Source organism: Myripristis murdjan, chromosome 16, assembly GCF_902150065.1.
Source record: "Myripristis murdjan chromosome 16, fMyrMur1.1, whole genome shotgun sequence".
Lineage (NCBI taxonomy): Eukaryota > Metazoa > Chordata > Actinopteri > Holocentriformes > Holocentridae > Myripristis > Myripristis murdjan.
Window position 1 is genome coordinate 8892048 of NC_043995.1, and position 18198 is coordinate 8910245.

The following is an 18198-nucleotide window of genomic DNA, read 5'->3' on the forward strand; positions in this document are numbered from 1 at the left end:
CATTTGAATGGATTATACTTTTTCTGTCTTTTGCCTTTTTCTTTCTTTCTTTTTCTTTCTGTTGCTCCTTTCTTTTATTCTTTTTTTCTGTCACTCTTTCTTTTGTTTGCTTTTTTGAAAAAAAAAAAAAAAAAAAAGGTATACTGTATATTTTTTTGGATAAGTCCTTTTTGGCTCTTTGAATCCACAGTTGGTAGCTCCAGTTAGTAATCCCTCAGCCATTCTTTGAATGGTAGAACTTCTGTATTAAAAACCGTCAAATGATTTGATCCCAAAAATATTCTGCCAGCTTTCCCCTCAAGGGCAATTTCATATGTTGAGCTCTTAAGGACTCTCTTGCTTGCACACATGCAGTTTCCCGCTCTGTCTCTCTCTCTCCCTCTCCCTCCCTCTCTCTTTCTCTCACTCACTCACTCACTTACTCACTCACTCACTCACACACACACACACACACACACACTCCCTCCATCTAATCCTTTATTCATGTCTGTGTGTGAGTAGGTGTCAAGGATAATCCGGACACCCAGAGGTAATGCCTTGTTGGTGGGTGTAGGGGGATCAGGCAAACAGAGCCTGACCAGACTGGCCTCGTTCATCGCTGGATACAAGATCTTCCAGATCACTCTCACACGGTAATGCTCACATGCACATGGCACACTTGCATGCACACACAACTCACAACACCCAAACTACAAAACATGCGTCAGTTGTTGCATCTACTGTATCTTACTCGGCCTACTGAGAATTGGAGAGCAGCTTAGCAACAACTTGTTCTCCCTACAGCTGTTCCCCACATCATGGCCCACTTTTTCAGACAGTGCAGTCATTGGTGGTCTGCTGGTGACAGTTAATGGTAATGCACCTATCAGTCAACCAGTAAGTCAGTACAAATGTATTAATATTGCACTGTTAACACACAACTGCAGCACAAAGTGTTTGATAAAGACCAGCAAATGATAACAAATTATAAAAAATATTAATACTAAAAAGAAGAGCAATAAGGCAACAGAGACTACACAAAAAATACAATATGCATGTAGACAAATACATATAAAAACTAATTTATATGGTTGGTCAAAATACTAATTTTGAGTTTATTCAGAAAAAAAACTAGAAGCCAAAAAGGGGGAAATAATTCAAAAAGAGGGAACAATAAAGGTGCCGTAGTGTCAGAAAACTAGAATAAACTAACACAATTAGTATAAATTGGTATAAAATGGAGGTATAGTAGAAAAGCAAGTGGAATAAAATAATCATTGTATGCTTCAGATCATGCTGTTCATATTATATGGCGATCCAGCTGTGTTGCCAGATGACTGTTGGTCCTATTTGCGTTAGATTCAGCGCCAAACAATCTTTCTCCATTGTCATGTTTGAGAAGCTGCTGATTAACAGCACCTGACAGTAAAATTCTTCAACTGAAACAATACAAACGACATCCTTTAATCTTGGCTAGCGGCTCCACTGAGCTGGTTGGCCCACTTGATAGAGATTTGGATGCAAAATCACCACACACTCTTTGGGGGATACCAGTCCTCAGCCTCAGTTCTGGCAGCGTGCAAAAAGATATTGAGATTCATCATCCATCGTTCAGCAGCTGCAATCAGGATGAATTAATTGCCTAGACAGATGGATACCTCTTGAAACAAATGGAGTAAGATTGTCGTTTATTGGACGATCATTTTCCTCTGAAACAATGACATTCTCCCTTATGAGAGTCTCATTGCAGTTGATTCATCAGGATAAGGAAATCCCTCTCCACTGCTTCAGCTGCTGTTATTTTTCTCTGCTTAACTTCTTTGTCTGTGGCCATATCGTTCTCTCTCTCTTCCTCTCCCCCTCTGTGTCTCTCTCTCGAAACCTGTCAACATTTTTTTCTCTCTCTCTCAGCGGTCCCCATGTGTATTTGTAGCAGTCATATTTCCCGTCTGCTGTTTCCCCTAACAGATTTTAGTGTTTGGTATTAATATGAATGAGCCGTGTGTTTCTCCTCTGGGCTTCACAGGCCCCTCTGGAGAAAACAGACTTGCCTGTGTGGTTCTCTACCTTCTTCTTTCTCTTGCTCTCTCTCTCTCCTGGTCTCACACACACACACACATGAATGCACATACAGTACAAATGGGTATGTTGGGGTCTCTGTATGCAGTCTCAAATTGGCTCTCATTTTCTCCAGAGGAAACTCTCACACCCCTTATGTGTAAACCGATTCTGTTCGCTCAGTCATGCAAACTTAGTGTAGTCACTCTTTTTAACCTCCTTATATTTAAAATGCATTCAGTTCCTCTGCTTTGCTGTTGCATGCATTCTGTAAATTTATTCAAAGAAAAACTGTCTTTGTTCGTGTCTGTCTCTCTCTCTGTCTCTCTCTCTCTCCTATTGATTAAAGCTTCACACACACAAACACACACACACACACACACACACACACTCTGTACAAACTCTGACCACTGTGGAAGAGAGCTCACATCAGTATTTTCACACTAATGGAATTTCTAAAAGCACACAACACAAACTATAATTGGATATATGCCACACTTATGTACACACACACACACACACACAAACAAATGCATACATTCAGTAGACTTCCTTCTTTTTTCCCGGGACAGAAGTGTGTCAGTCTTTTCACACATTTTTCTGTCACTTGCAGTTAAAAATGCACCCTCTGCCAACATGGAAAATCCATACATTGCATCCATACACGCATAAGCACTACCCTCTCTCTCTCTCTCTCTCTCTCTCTCTCTCTCTCTCTCTCTCTAACTCACTCTGCACACACATGCATATGAGTGTTGCTGAGTGTGTGGTAAGTGAGTCGGAGAGTGGATGTCTGCTTTCCCTAAAGGTTTTGTATATTTTTCACTGATGACTTCTCTCAGATTCTCACTTGTTCCAACACTGTTGGGGTTCACGGGGTGGGTGATCAGGGCTCTGTACGGCAGCAGCCAACACAATTTTACATGGTCAGTGGTAGTAACAATATATCTATCAAGAAGGAACAAAATTCAAAGTGAAGTATTTCAGGATTCAGTGTATTTGTGTCACTGGTAAGAGCAAGGGTTTGGATAGATTTTAGATTTCATAAAGAAATGATAAGTTTGGATACTTTTGTTCAACAGTGACGTCATCTGTTCAGAGGAGAATAAAAAGTTATTTTTTTGTGTCGTTTTCAGTTTATTTTTGCTTTAAGGTTGAATTTGTACGTTTCAACTATAAATGTGTTTTTTGTGTGACAAGGTAATGAACATGAACTGTTTATCACATGTATTGTGTTGAGACAAAGATCTTGTGTTAAAACTGTGTAAAAGTATTTTTTTTTTTACATTCTCAATTTCAACTTGTTTTATTGGCATTTCATGTTAATACTTTTGTCTTCCCAAAGAATATAAAAGTATAATAGTAAGTGACAAAAATAATCTCAAAAACAAACAAACAACAACAAAAAAAACATTCACATTATTATCTGCATTCTGCATCTTCCCAGCTCCTATAACACAGCCAATCTGATGGATGACCTGAAGGGCCTGTACAGGACAGCCGGCCACCACGGCAAAGGCATCAGCTTCATCTTTACTGACAATGAGATCAAAGATGAGTCTTTCCTCGAGTACATGAACAACGTCCTGTCTTCTGGAGAGGTCAGGAACACAAAGAAAGACACAAAACATGACTGCGTGCATGAATGAATACAGAATGTTCAAACATACACACATAAATGTTTTGCACAGTTACTAGTTTTTACAGTTTGAAAAATTGCTCAGTGAAGTGGGACTGTAATATATAAAGTTTAATGTAGTAATAGATATGATTTGTTGTGCTAAAGGACAGGTCAGTTTTGTCTGGTCAGATTACTCAGAACAGCTACAAATCGGACAAAGAATGCACTGTCACATCTATATGTTTGTTCTTCTTTGAGTAATCATCGCAGACATTTTATAATTAGATAAATCTTCTGTAGAGAGACCATGCCATTTCCTGACTCTCTGATTCAGAAAGTTAGACACTATTAACATCATCTATGTTCAGCAGAAACCTCATTTGCTCTGCTGTTGTGTGGCTGTTGCAGCTGACTTCCCCCCTCGAGTGACGTAAACATTTCAGGACCCTGGTACCAAGGAAAACTTCTGAATATGCACTGTAAAATATTCCATTATTATAAGCATCAATGGGTAAACAGCTATTGTTTTTTCTTTCTCAATTTTTGTAAAGCTTAGAGGTTTTTCCAGGTCACTAGCACCAAAGACATGGAGCCGAGGCCTCTAAGAGGTCTCTGAGTTATGAGCAGTTCAGTTTATCTCAATTCAATCAAATAAAAAAGCAAATTGAATTTTGTGTGTCAGCTAGCGTTTCTCCGTTATTTCATCGATTTGGATGTGATAAATTGAAGCTATAAGACATAGTTGAGGAAGATATACTTCTAGCCCTCTCTGTACTATAGGCTGAGGGTGCAGTGGCAGATACAAAAGCCTCTCTTTGTTAAGTGCTCTGCAGTAATGATAGATAACTTCAAGGTCTGCTGCCATTGTTTGTGCATTTCACCACTGCAGTCCCCAGTGGAGGGAGTACAGTATGTGATGTAACAGGGGAAAGCTATATTCTTTACTTTGTCCTCTTCCACCTCTTCTACTCCTCCTCTTCTGCCTTGTCTTCTTTTTTCACTCCATCCTCTTCGTTCCTCTTTCATCTACTCTGTTCTTATCCTGTTTCCTTTTTTTTCTCTTCATCATCTGGTCCTAATCCTGGTCCTCATTATCTTCTGCCTCTTTGTCTCTCCTCTTTATATGCACCCCTCTCTGTTCCCCTCCCTGTTCTTCTACTCTCTATTGTTCTTTTCTGTTTCTTCTCCTTTTCCTCTTTATTTCTGTCTTTCTAGTTTCTTTCACAGCCCTCGTATTTTTCTCTTTTCTTTCCTGTAACACTTTGTTCCTTCCCTCTTCCCTCCCTTGTTTGGCTCCTTCCTTTCCTTGTTGTCTTTTACCCTTCTTCTCTTCATTCTGCTCCTCTCTCTTCCTTCTCTTTTTATTCTCTTGCTCATGAGTCTTATCACAGCACCATCCCCATCTTCTTCTCCTCTTCCTCATGCCCCTCCCTGTCCGGATAACAATTTAAGCAACAGCTGCTCTGTTAGGGGAGGTAAATAGAAAGTGGCGACCAGGGCATGAGTGGTGTATTGCCAGGGTTTTGTTTGTGTGCAAGTGAGAGGTGTGTGTGGGTGTATATGTGTGTGTTTGTGCACACGTGCCTGCGCATGGGTGTGTGTGTGTGTGTGTGTGTGTGTGTGTGTGTGTGTGTGTGTGTGTGTGTGTGTGCACGCGCCTGCGCATGGTTGTGTGTGAAGAGACACAGCAGGGGGTGAGGGTTTGTGTGGTGGTGTTGATGGATAGATGAAAAAAAGGAAGAGGGAGCTGTTAGTGTGAGGTTGTTGGTGTGAGAGGAATCTGTCAGATGTTTAGAGATGTGGTGCTTCTAAACATAACACCAGATGCTGCCCAAGCCTCTCTCTGTCTACCTGTCTATCTCTCTCTCTTCCTTTCTTCCTCTGCACAGCTTGCTGGATTAGAGATGTCAAGTAGGTAGAAGAAGAGAGTGAAGTGATGGGGAACAATGTGCAGGGGGTGGTCAAGCCATTTGGAAAGGTTTAATCATCCTGTCTGTTACCAAGATACATCAATAATTCTGAGCAGATTTACATGCAACTTTGTAGAGACACTGGTCCTCAGTCAAGGAAGAATTGATTATATTTTCATGCTGTTTAATAGGTGGTATCTGGTCATGTAATACCTTGTTTGAAGCTGAGAAACACCACAAAACAGAGCCTGTGAGACACCATTTTAGGAATTTAATCCACAATTTAATCCATGAACAGAGCATCTATTGTTAAATTTGGAATTTTACAGTGGACTTTTTGACTTTATGTTTTCCTGACGCATGCTCAAGGCATGTAACTTCAGTAAATGCAAGATGGGAATTGTGTTAAAGGCTAAAGGTTTGGAAAACATTTGGAAACAATGAGCCCTCTCCAGTGTTTGTGTGTGGCAGTCAGGGCAGAGAATACAGTTGGTAGCCAACTGTTAAAAAGTGTCAGGCTCATACCTTCTGTCTTGTAGCACCACATCTCTTCTCCAGTTTTTTTCAACTCAACCTCTGTGACTACTGTGTGACAAAGAGTTTAATCTGCAATCTTATGAACAGTGATGTTTACCTTGTTTCTGTTTTCTTCTTCAGACTCATAATCCAAACCAAAAGATAGATCTGGAAAAATATCCATTGTCTCCAGTCATGTTATAGTAAATAACACATGACTCCTGACCAATCAAATTGCTTTTACAGGAGCATATAATAGTAGTAGTATAATATCTGGAAACACTGGAACAAATCAGACCTGTGTTATTAGTGACGATAGGCTGTGTTAAAAAAAAAAGAACGAAAGAAAGCTTAGTCAAAAAGTTACACTTTCAAGAAGACATGTGATATAGGAAAACAAGATAAGCTACCGTAGGGATTGTATGAAGATGTATTAATGTAGTGCAAAGAAGGAAAAGGAAATGTGAAACGTTGCAGGAGCCTACCATCAACAGCCTTGTTAAATCTGCACTAACTGTGAATGTTGTTCAAGAATGATAAAGACTCCAGCCCAGGAGCCTGGAGAGATGGAGAAAACAAGTGTAAAAAGAGATAGAGAATCTAGGGAAGAGCTGGTGAGGATCAATGTAGGGGATTAAGGTACACTGTGGATGAACAGTGTGGATGAGCATGTGATGATAGATTCTTTATTGTCCTTCCTCTAGGAAATTTGTTGCCACAGTCTTTATCCAGCCTCACATGAACACACACAGATACATAAATACAGTACACACCACAGCATGACTACTATATGAAGGACATCAAAACTCAAACACAGCGCCCATACACGTGACACACCTGACACTCAAGCGAAGTCCACATACATCCACAGCATTATTTCAGGCATGTTACTCCAAATCACTTATGTCAAAATGGCATTCAATAGACAGTTTTCATAAAAAAGATCATTCCGAGTGTTCCTGTTTTACATATTAATAGGCTTAAGTTCATTACAGATAGTAACTCTGTTTTTCAGGGGTTTTTTTTCATCACTAATTTGTCTCTTCATGCCTCAAGTACAAATTAATATTCAAAACTCTTTGGGCAGAAGATTATTTTTCTTGAAGATTCACATCATTAATTAAGCATTTATTCTCCATTTTAGAAAAACTGATTTTAGATCAGAATGTAGAGAGAAAACCTCTAAAAATATGCAGTGAATCCCTAGCTTCTACATTTGTGTTGGAGAGCTTAATTGGGGCTACATCTAAACAAAATTTCTCACCTGGCTTGGCTCCTTTCTGTACATTACACTTTGTTAAACAACCTAGTAAGCAACCTAGTTCTGTTTTTCTTTTATTTGTGCACCACAAGTGGTACTTTTAGCTGTCAAGGCCAGAAATGATCTCTCATAAAAGTATCGCATCTGCATCTTTTTTCTGTATGTTATCTTCCAGGTGTCCAGCTTGTTTGCTCGTGATGAGATCGATGAGATCCTTAGTGATCTCATCCCCATCATGAGGCGGGAGTTTCCAAGGCGACCACCGACCAATGAGAACCTTTATGAGTACTTCATGTCACGGGTCCGACAGAACCTCCATGTCATCCTTTGCTTCTCGCCTGTTGGAGAGAGGTTCCGCAACCGAGCACTAAAGTTTCCAGCACTGATATCTGGCTGCACAATGGACTGGTTCAGCCGCTGGCCCAAAGACGCCCTTGTTGCAGGTGAATACACACTTATAGACAAACAAAAATGAAAAAAGGAACAACCTGTAACCTCTTTTGTAGAGATTTTTACTGATGTGTACCCTAGACACTGGGCAGTGTATCAAACAGTATACATGTTCAAATAATACAACTGGGCACACGCAATAAAACACAATGTATTATCAGCCTTCCTCCTCAAAAAAACATAAATCACTGTTTGCAGTATATGCAGGATTAGAATTATGTGATTTGTCTGCAATTTGTATCTTTTATATGTGTTAATATTTCCAAATATTCCTGAGGAATATCTTCCTTGAGACACACAAATATAGACATGGATTTTCATCTAAGTTAAAATGTAATGGGTCCTAATCTTTGCAGCTATTTTCAAGAGCTTAGCTCATTTTGACCTGAAAAACCAATCTCTTTCAGTTCATCCATTGTAAGCATGTCAATTTGGCTTTAGAAAATGAATTGTGAAAATAGCAGTATTTTTCAATTATGCCCTGTTCTGTTCCCTTCTGTTTCTGAATGTCTGTCCCCTATTTTGTTAAACCAGTCAGAGGTATGACACAGATGTTGACGTAATAGATGCAGAAAATCCAATAATGCATAATGTTCCTTGCAGTCACTCCTGCTTGGAAAACAATCAAACCAATTTCAATTATAATTGTTAGAGCTCATAAGAGAGTGGCAGTGTATGGAGCAAGTAAGCGAGGGTCCATTTATGTTTAAAATTGCCAATCTTTTTTCTATAACTTACGATTTTCTCTCCAACTCTCTGTCTTTTCAACCCCCCACCACTGCTGCTCAACAATCTCTGCTCTCATTTTCTTGTCTTACTTCCATCTTTTTGTCTTTCAGTTTCAGAGCACTTCCTGTCTGTCTATGACATCGACTGTTCCTCCCAGGTCAAAAGTGAGGTGGTCCAGTGCATGGGTTCCTTCCAGGATGGCGTGGCAGAGAAGTGTGTCGAATATTTCCAAAGGTATGTCATCAAACCACTGTATCATATAACTCTCTGTTTGTTATGAAATGCAAAAATCCGCACTAGAAAGAAATTCATATCTTATTTCAATCATCTTTGATCTGGTCAATACCAGTGCAGGTAATTTGTGATCTTGGTAAATTAAGGCTGAAAAAATGTCTTGTGTTGCAAAAAGAGAATGCAGGGGATGTTTCTAAAATTAATGCGACATGCAAACGTAATCAAATTTGAATCTAGATACCGACGACCCACCCATGTTACGCCCAAGTCCTACCTGTCCTTCATCCAGGGCTATAAAACCATCTATAAGGAGAAGCGATCTGAAGTTCAGACTCTGGCTAACAGGTAAGTAGGCAAAGATGTGGTCAGCATCTTCATTCATATTCCTCCGACAGTTCATCAGGTTGTTTTCCTGTGATTTTTCTCAAAGATGAGTCTTTTCTTTGTACTCACCTTTTAAAGAAATACTTCACCCAAATACAATATATTTTGTATCACTTTACTCACCTCAAAAATCTGGTTGGAGATTTTGACTAACAATAGCCAAAATGATATGAGAATGTCCATTTCAAATTCTCAAACTCTGTGTGGCGAAATCCAGGTTTCACCACTCCGCTTGTATCTTCAGTAAGTCCCCAAACTAATTTTCCCTGTGTATGGGAGCATCTTCCAGGATAAGATAAGTTAGATTACTCAGCTTATGTTAAACTGATTCCACTCCACTTTGCCCCTGTTCAGGATGAACACAGGTCTCCAGAAGCTGAAGGAAGCCTCAGAGTCGGTAGCTGCTCTCAGCAAGGAGCTGGAGGTGAAAGAGAAAGAATTACAGGTCGCCAATGACAAAGCTGACATGGTAGGTTGGCAGTTGGGTTCATTGGTTGGCTTAAAATTTTCATGTGTATTTTCTGGATGTGTACATTTATTTTGGCCGTTCTGGCTGTGCATATTTTTCATTCTAGTCACTTTTAGCTGTATTTCAAGTATGTATAAGCACTTGTGGATGTGCATGAGTGGCTGTATACTGAATGGTGCTTTTCTGCCTCTTGCCCTTCTGACTACTAATTCAGTTTTTCACAGAGCCACAAGCATATCATTTCAGCTGAATGACCTCTACCAGCACACAGTATCTTTCATTAACTCTGGCCTAACTGAACAAACCGCTTTGAAATTCCAGAAAATAGAAATTAATAACACTGCTTAAATCAGACAAAATTGTATTGAACATATAAATAGAAGCTACAGAGAGAATTATACTGTCTCCTCCGCATGGCTGGAACTGTTTTGATGTATCTTTAGAAGTATTCAAGTGGGTACTTGAGGATGTATTGATATGTACTTAGTCACACAGAGCTGATTCTGAATTACTTGATTTGATTCACCAAAAAGAAAAAGTCTCGCTGCTTCTTGCACTTTTGCTGGCCCTGCCCCTTTATCGAATGGCGAATTAGTTGAATGGTTGTAGTTATGACGGTGACGTTAGTAAATGACCAGTGACAACAGACAGAGGTGTGTTCTCATAATAATCTCATAAACCACAAATGTTTGACAATGCACAAGTGTGACACTTTGTGATGATTATTGTGATTAGGTCAACTAATTTAACATTAGCATGTATTACTTCTGGTTCAGTTTAGGATATCACTTCTTAGTTGCTGTTATCCAGCAGATGGGAGTCCTTTAGTTCACTGAAGTGTTTGGTTCAGTCGCTTGTTCAGTGAGTGAATTAGTGCTACAATGCCCAGTTCGATTTCAGGGATTGAGTCCTTTGGTTCACTGACAAACCACATCCGGTCTGTGAATTGATTCAGTCCCGTTCCACCTGTGCCAAAGAGATTTAGTAGGTGTAGAACTGAAATGGTGGGTGATAGGAGTCTGCAGGTAATGTTAGATGTTCACTCTTTTTCTCGTTTTTTTTTTTTTTTTTTTTTTTTTTTTTTTGAATTGGTTGCACAGGTGAATGGAATCAACTCACTCACTTCAAAGATTACTTCTTTTTGGATGATTTGTTTACAAATCAGTCCTCAATAGAAGTGAGCTGAATAATGTGTAATGTTTAAGAAATGTGTTGAAAACTGTTTGTGTGGTTTGTAAGTATGTGCAGTACAGTGACTGTTTGGGAGAAATATCAGTGTGTCTGGGTCTGCATGCTTGTGCTCTTATATTTGTGTTCTGTCTCAGTTCAGTGTCAGTTTGCTGTAAGTAAAAAGTGACATAAGTAAATAGTAAATTAATAGAAGTATAGGGCCACAAACACTGAATTATTATCATTAAAACAAATTTGAAATTACAGTGTTCTCACTAGTTTGTGCTATAAAAGTTGATGTTGCAGTGCTGTCTGTGTTCTCCCAGGTGCTGAAAGAGGTGACGGTGAAGGCCCAGGCAGCTGAGCGAGTGAAGGTGGAAGTGCAGAAGGTGAAGGACAAGGCTCAGGCCATTGTTGACAGCATCTCGGCCGACAAAGCCATCGCTGAGGAGAAACTTGAAGCCGCACGGCCTGCTCTTGAGGAAGCTGAGGCTGCACTGCAGGTATGAGGAGAGCTGTGCAAAAATACTGAGACGTTTTCATGCACTTCATTTTCATGAATATTATGACATCTACGATTGTATTCTGCTAATTCTGCTTTAATTGGGTATATACAGTATAATATACATGAACACAATCTTTCTCATTCTCCTTTTTTTCTTTCTTTCTTTTTCAGTGTATAAATCTTAAGTGATCTGTACAAAATAATGAATGTAAAAAGGGTATGTGTAATAGGTTAAGGCTTTGGCCTCCACCTTTTTGGTCAGTGTAGACTTGCTTTGGTTTGTCACTGTGTCAAAAGTAATGACTTATTATAATTTTAATTAATCAATTAATCAATTAATTTACATGTATATTTTAGTTGTATAAGTTGAAAATGACCGAACTAAACAAATTCTGTTCTGTTGTCTAGTGTGGGAATTTTTAATTAAATCATTTTGAGTCAGTTTGTTAATTTATATAATATGTTGTATCTTATTAGTTTACCCATGAGTTTTGCAGGAAGATTCTCCCGCTCCTTTACAAAGTTAGTAAACTGCAAGGCATATTCTGGATTTATAAGGGGATTGAGAGGGTTAGATAAAAAACAAAAACGAAAAACATAAGATCCCTAGTTTTCACTGCAGGAGGCTGAGACTGTTTGTTGTCTTTATATGTGTCGTCGTCTCTCTCAGCATGTCACGCTGTGTCTTTCTGTTTCTCTGACTTCTTTGCTCTCTTTCTTGTTCCATGCTTTCATGTAGCTCCGTGTTCTTAGTGCCTTCCCTCGCCCTCGTCCTTCTCTCTTTCGCTCTCTCTCTCACTGTGAATTTTGTGATGCTTGAGGATGCCACTTAGAGCCAACTGCAACCTGCTGTTTGTACTTCTGTGCATGTTTTGCCTAGAGCTTTCTTGCCCAGGTGTGTGTGTATGTGGGTGATACCAGGTGCGTCTGAAGTTAGCATGGTGCTCTGGTGCTTGGGGCTATGGTGTAATTACAGTTACATGCTAGGGCAGATGGTTGTGTATGGATCCCTGATGGTAGGTTTCCTGTTGGGATTTTCGTACTACAGCTGTTGGATAGAAATGATGTGGAGATCCACTCAGATGGATGATCATTTATTTTTGAAAAATTCTACAGTTGGTTTTAAATACAGTTTAATTCCACGTAACTAGTATGTACATGCCAATGTATGGGTCCCGTTTGAAGGAGAGAAAACACACAGTGTAAGGAAAGGAAGATAAACCAGACTTTCTATTAGTTGTCCCTGAAGTGGGAGTTTCATGCTACGCCTGGGCTGATGAAGCAGTGGGCAAATGGAGCGGGGAGAGGTGAAACGAGGGAAGTGGCGAGGAGAGAGATGAGACGAGTGGGCAGGTGGTCTGAAGAAGCAGCCAAACAACTCTCACAGGGACATATGCCGTACCCTCCCACTGTCTCTCTCTTTTTAATCAATCTCTTGCAGTCACACTTGGTCCCTGTCTGTGAATCTCTCTTTTGCAGCTCCCCACTCTCTCTTTGAGTCTATTCTGTAATTCCTCATGCTCTGTTTCAGTTTCCTCTGTATTTATCCCCCCTAGTGCCTCTGCTTACATTCCAGTCTTCTTTCCTCTCCGCTCTCTGCTGTATGAAACTATGGCCTTGTGTGCAGTTTGTCGCTTCTCTACCTCGTGTTTTATCTCTGCCTCCCCAACACTTTATTTTTGCCATCTCCCTGCCTCTCCTGCACTCTTCCTATGGGAATTTCTTACTGTAGTGTGATTGTATCCCCAGTGGGCCCCTTTGCAAACTCCCTAGCAATTGTTGTCTTCTATTTTGTATCAGTCCTAGATACTGAATATCCAGCATTTGTACTGCAGTTGCTTATTTTCAAATATTGTAAAATGGAATGTATCATTGCAAGTCAAACCTTCTGTCTCAGTCAAATCAGTGGAAAGATCGCTTCTTGCCTTCACAAAGACTTTCCAAATGATCATTTGAATTATGAGCCAGTGCCACTGCCATAATTTAAATTTATGTGTGATGCATGCTGTAAAAGTAGGACTCCTGCAAGGCTAAGTCTGAATACACTGCTGAAAATAACTCAACAAGCTGAGTGAGACAAGCCCAAAGCCTACTCCAGTACTTGGAGATAGTGATGGTTTACTGGTGTTAATAAGTGTGCTTAGACAGGAGGATGGCTTTGTGATGGTGTGTACATAATATGTGAGGAACCAGAATACAATGCACTTTCCTAATGCCAGAGCCTGTTCCTGTCCTTCCTATCTACATACTATATAGATGAACAATTACAAATACATAAAATAGTAACACAAAACTAGAAATGCCATCTGACAATTTGCTAACAATAATTTGCTGACTATTAGTTTGACACATGTACAACTATAAGAATACAGGATATACTGAAGGAATCTGAATTGTTTTGTGTGTTCATCAGTTCTCCAACAATAATAATATCTTAAGACTTTGTTGTACAATGGGCCAAAATTGAGGCCAATGTGAGACTGCGGTATTACTACTGTTCTCATTCCCTGTTATTCCCTCCTGCGTTCCCCTCCTCTCTACCCACCCAGACAATCAAGCCATCGGACATAGCCACAGTACGGACTCTGGGCCGCCCGCCTCACCTTATCATGCGGATCATGGATTGTGTGCTGCTGCTCTTCCAGAGACGGGTAAATGCAGTGAAGATTGACCCAGAGAAAAACTGCAACACACCATCCTGGCAGGAGTCCCTCAAACTCATGACTGCTGGGAACTTCCTGGGCAGCCTGCAGGTAACCTCTATTACATTAAATTTATAATACATATAAATATGCAGTTAAGCCTGAAGGATCACAATACAAGGAGGACTTCCTCCAATATACCACAACAGTTCTTCACATTCATAACTGATTGAAACATCCCATATAGTCCACACATACATACATTTACCTGCATTAAACAAACAAACAAACAAACAAAAAAAAAACACATAAAAAACATATAAATCTAGAGTATACAAATGATGTGAAATGAATATGAACAACATACTTTCCTGGTTGGAGTTACTCAGAGTGAAAACTGTTGGAAATGGCTTATGGCTTACTGTCTCCAAGACCATTTGAAAATAAATTACATGAATAGCTGCAAACAACAATGATGACGTTATCAGAGCATGAAGTTGAAGAACTTCCCTTTTGGTTAAAATTATGCAGTTCACATCAGCTTTCATCATTTTTAGCATTGACATTAATGCTATGCTATTTGCACTACTTCATTCATTACTTTATTTTTAATGACAAAATCAAATTAGAAGTTGAGAAAAAAGAAAATCTGAAACAAAAACAAAATCTATATTCCAGGAAGGTCATCAGTCCTGCAGGAAGATTATCCAGTTTAAATTCAGTGTCTTATTTTGTGGATATGCCCTGTGTACAGGACACTGACAGTGGCATTTATAAGAATGATTTGTATTAACAACTCCACTGTGGTGTGACAGTGTACTAAAATTGTCATGCAACATACTGAGCAAAGCAAAATAGGTGGAATACATTAGAATTGTGCCAGAAACCATAAATCATGTTTTCACTGCATCAGTTACTTCCAATTCATATCAAAATGACTGAAAAATATTATGACATTACACCAACTCATTATTAACACTGCTTTTGACTCGAGCTTTGACAAGCGCTCCAAAGATCAAACCCCTGCTCTACACACCTCTGTACTCCTCTGTCTACCTTTGCCTCAATCATTTTCCTTTTCACTCTTCTCCCTTTGTATCTTCCTTCTAGCTGTACATCCCTCTCTCTCCCATCAACCATTACTACACCACCTCTGTTTTCTGCTTGTGTATTTTTTTCTGTCTGTCTTGTTCTCTCCCATTCACGCATGCTCACATCATCTCCTCTCTCCTGTAACCAATTTTTTTTTTAACCCTTAACATATGTCTTGACCAAATCTGGTGAGGATTTATTCTACTTTATGCAGATCAGTGAGAGCCAATGTGACTTGTCACCTGTTGAAAAAACACAACTTTGTTAACAAATACAAAATAAATATATTCATATAAGGAATATAACTATTCATATAAGGAATCAGGATTCAGCAGTTTAGAGAGTTTGCATTCTTGTTTGCTGTCTTACAAGTAGAAGGGTGGATGCTTTCTGGATTTTTTGTGTGGATTATATATATTCTGTGACCTGTATTTATTGGCACAACTTGATATGTTTTTATTTAATTCCTTCCCTCTCCCCTTCCTCTATCTCTCTCTCTTGTAACATTTGCTTTCAGCAATTCCCCAAAGACACCATTAATGAGGAAGTGGTGGAGCTGCTTCAGCCCTACTTTGACATGCCCGACTACAACATTGAGACAGCCAAGCGGGTGTGTGGCAATGTGGCAGGCCTGGCTTCCTGGACCAAAGCCATGGCCTCCTTCTTTTCCATCAATAAGGAGGTGTTGCCCTTAAAGGTAGGACACATTAGTACACAGTCTAGTGCTGTATGTGCCAATTTTTACCTTTACAAATGTTCTTTGGTACAGTGAAACACTGTGTAGACAGTGTATGTCACTAAAAATATACTCCAACCAGTACCAATTTCACCTTGAGGAATAGCAGCTCTTGTACATACATATGCGTGTGTGCGTGCGCACACACACACACACACACACACACACACACACACACAGGCACACACAGGCACACACAGGCACACACAGGCACACACAGGCCACACTCCTGGGCAAAGTCCGTGGCCTCCCACACTAATGAATAAGGAACACTCAGGGTGAAGGAGAGAGGTTTATTTTTTCTCTAGAAAAGCTCTGGGCCATAGAAGCAGTGCACTCTGTCTCCGATATAGAGAGTATTTATTCAAATCCTTATGTTTTGACAGCAACAATTTTGCTAGGTAATATGAATACTCTAAAAACATTAGACAGCAAAAAAAAAAAAAAAAAAAAACAGAAAGGCAATTGGGCTTCTATCTACTGATGTGAAACTTAAAACTAAAAGAATAAATAAATAAATAGATAGGTCGGATGCCTCTCAAGTCAAGTCCCCGGGCACACTTAAATTTCAGACACTAAGGGCCCTATCTTGCGCCAGACTCCCTAAACCCGCTATTTGCGGATTTAGGATTTAGGAAGAGGCGTTCCCCCGTAAAAGTTGCTGTCTTGTGCACCTCCCGCTATCCGCAAAACACCTGCGCTACCCGCTATATTATGCATAGGCGTGTTTTGGGCGTTACGCCAGTTAAACCAATCAGTGTGCCAGGGGCCATTGCCTTTAAGGGCAGGATGCGCTATCCTAAATCCTAAATCCTAAACCCGCGATGGAGAGAGGGAGGTATGTGTGTGCTGTGTATGCGCAAGATAGCAACTTTAGGGATAGCGCATGATACACGCCCACGGACACACCTCCAGGCGCAAATGACGGAGTCAGCATAACGGATAGCGGGTAGCGGGTGACGCAAGATACCGTTTAGGGATAGCGGAAGTTCCTAAATCCGAAATTTGCGGGTAGCGGGTAGTGGCAGCGGATAGCGGGTGGCACAAGATAGGGCCCTAAAAATCCAAGACCTGACTGACCAACCAGAATCATGAATTAGTCAGCAAATCAATAAGCAAAAGTATCCTGTCCAGAAAACCAAATACAAATCAAAATCTTGCTGTCTGACAATTTAGACTGCTCTCTGTCACTACAAAGCAGGTCCTTACTAAATACATTCCCAGTGACCACAGTCTAGTCACAGAGAAAAGACAACCCAATTTGTCCTGGATACCATGAGAGGAAAGACTTAGCTGTGCAGAATAACACCTAGGCTCAAAGTGAGGACTTTTTATCCTAACATCACAACTTACTCTTCTTTGTCTAGTTCCTTGGTCACTGTATTAAATATTAGATTATTAGTGCATGTGTAAACCATCCCACTGCATGCTTGAGGTCACCACTGGATGAAGCCAACAGGACCATATCATCTGCAAAAAGAAGTCTGTTCCACAGCGAGCATGTCTGCTGGCTTTAGAAACTCCTCAAAGTGTTACTTCCAATGCCCAGCAACATCCTCAGAAGAGATCAACACCATCCCGTCACTGTTGAGCAGTCTGCAAAAGGCCGTGCCTATTCCTTCTCCATCTGCTAGTTTGCCAGAACTTATTTTAGACCAGCCAAAGGTCTCTCCAAACTCCTCTTACACCCATGTTTGAAAGTGTAGCCCTTCTCCTCTCTCTGCTAAGTTCGGAGTCCCCTGGGCTAGCCAAACCCAGAAGGCTTCCCTCTTTAGCCTCCCTCACGTTTAATGTGTTGCCAACACAACAGACACCAACTGACCACAGCTCTGAACTGCTTCAGTGATGGAGGCTTTGAACAGGGTCCATTTCAAGTCCTGCATACGTTCCCAATCTCCCTGAGATCTCCTGGACGGGGTCTTCCACCAGACATTCCCTATTCATCCTTACTACACGTTTAAGTTTAACAGTTCTGTCTGGTAGTAAACATGTGGCCACAGGTCTGATGAAATGACTGCAGAGTTGATCGTCGACTTATGGCCAAAGGAACTCTGGAAGCAAGTACATTTAAGGGCTACCTTAAATGTTCATTATGGACAATCAGTGGATGGAATAGAAGTTAAATATCCAAACACCATTTGGGTTTAGATATGGCAGGCCATTCTCCCAATCACCCCCCTCCCAGTGTCACTGCCATCATGAATGTTCTCCAAACTGCTGTTTGTCACATATGCATCAACAATAGTCAAAATTTTCCTCTCTGCTGAACATACTCTCAGTGAAGCAACCCTGTTATTCATCGGGCCAAAGTCCAACACGGCACAACTCAGCAGGGGGCTAACAAGTAACCTCACGCCTGCACACCACCCACCTGTCACTGCTGACAAGTGAGGAAAGGACATATTCCTGCCCTTATCCAGGAATCTGGCTCATGAGCTGAGA

At 40.4% G+C, this 18198-nt stretch overlaps 1 protein-coding gene across 1 annotated transcript in view; it reads left to right on the forward strand.

Moving 5' to 3' along the window:
* dnah5 (dynein, axonemal, heavy chain 5) overlaps nt 1–18198 on the forward strand; it is a 125059-nt gene that overhangs the window by 61085 nt on the left and 45776 nt on the right. Inside the window, exons 58-66 of the mRNA XM_030072103.1 lie at nt 502–632; nt 3485–3638; nt 7521–7788; nt 8635–8758; nt 8996–9103; nt 9497–9611; nt 11108–11284; nt 13836–14039; nt 15538–15717. Coding sequence (XP_029927963.1) covers nt 502–632; nt 3485–3638; nt 7521–7788; nt 8635–8758; nt 8996–9103; nt 9497–9611; nt 11108–11284; nt 13836–14039; nt 15538–15717 — 1461 coding nt within the window. The remainder of the gene's footprint in view (nt 1–501; nt 633–3484; nt 3639–7520; nt 7789–8634; nt 8759–8995; nt 9104–9496; nt 9612–11107; nt 11285–13835; nt 14040–15537; nt 15718–18198) is intronic.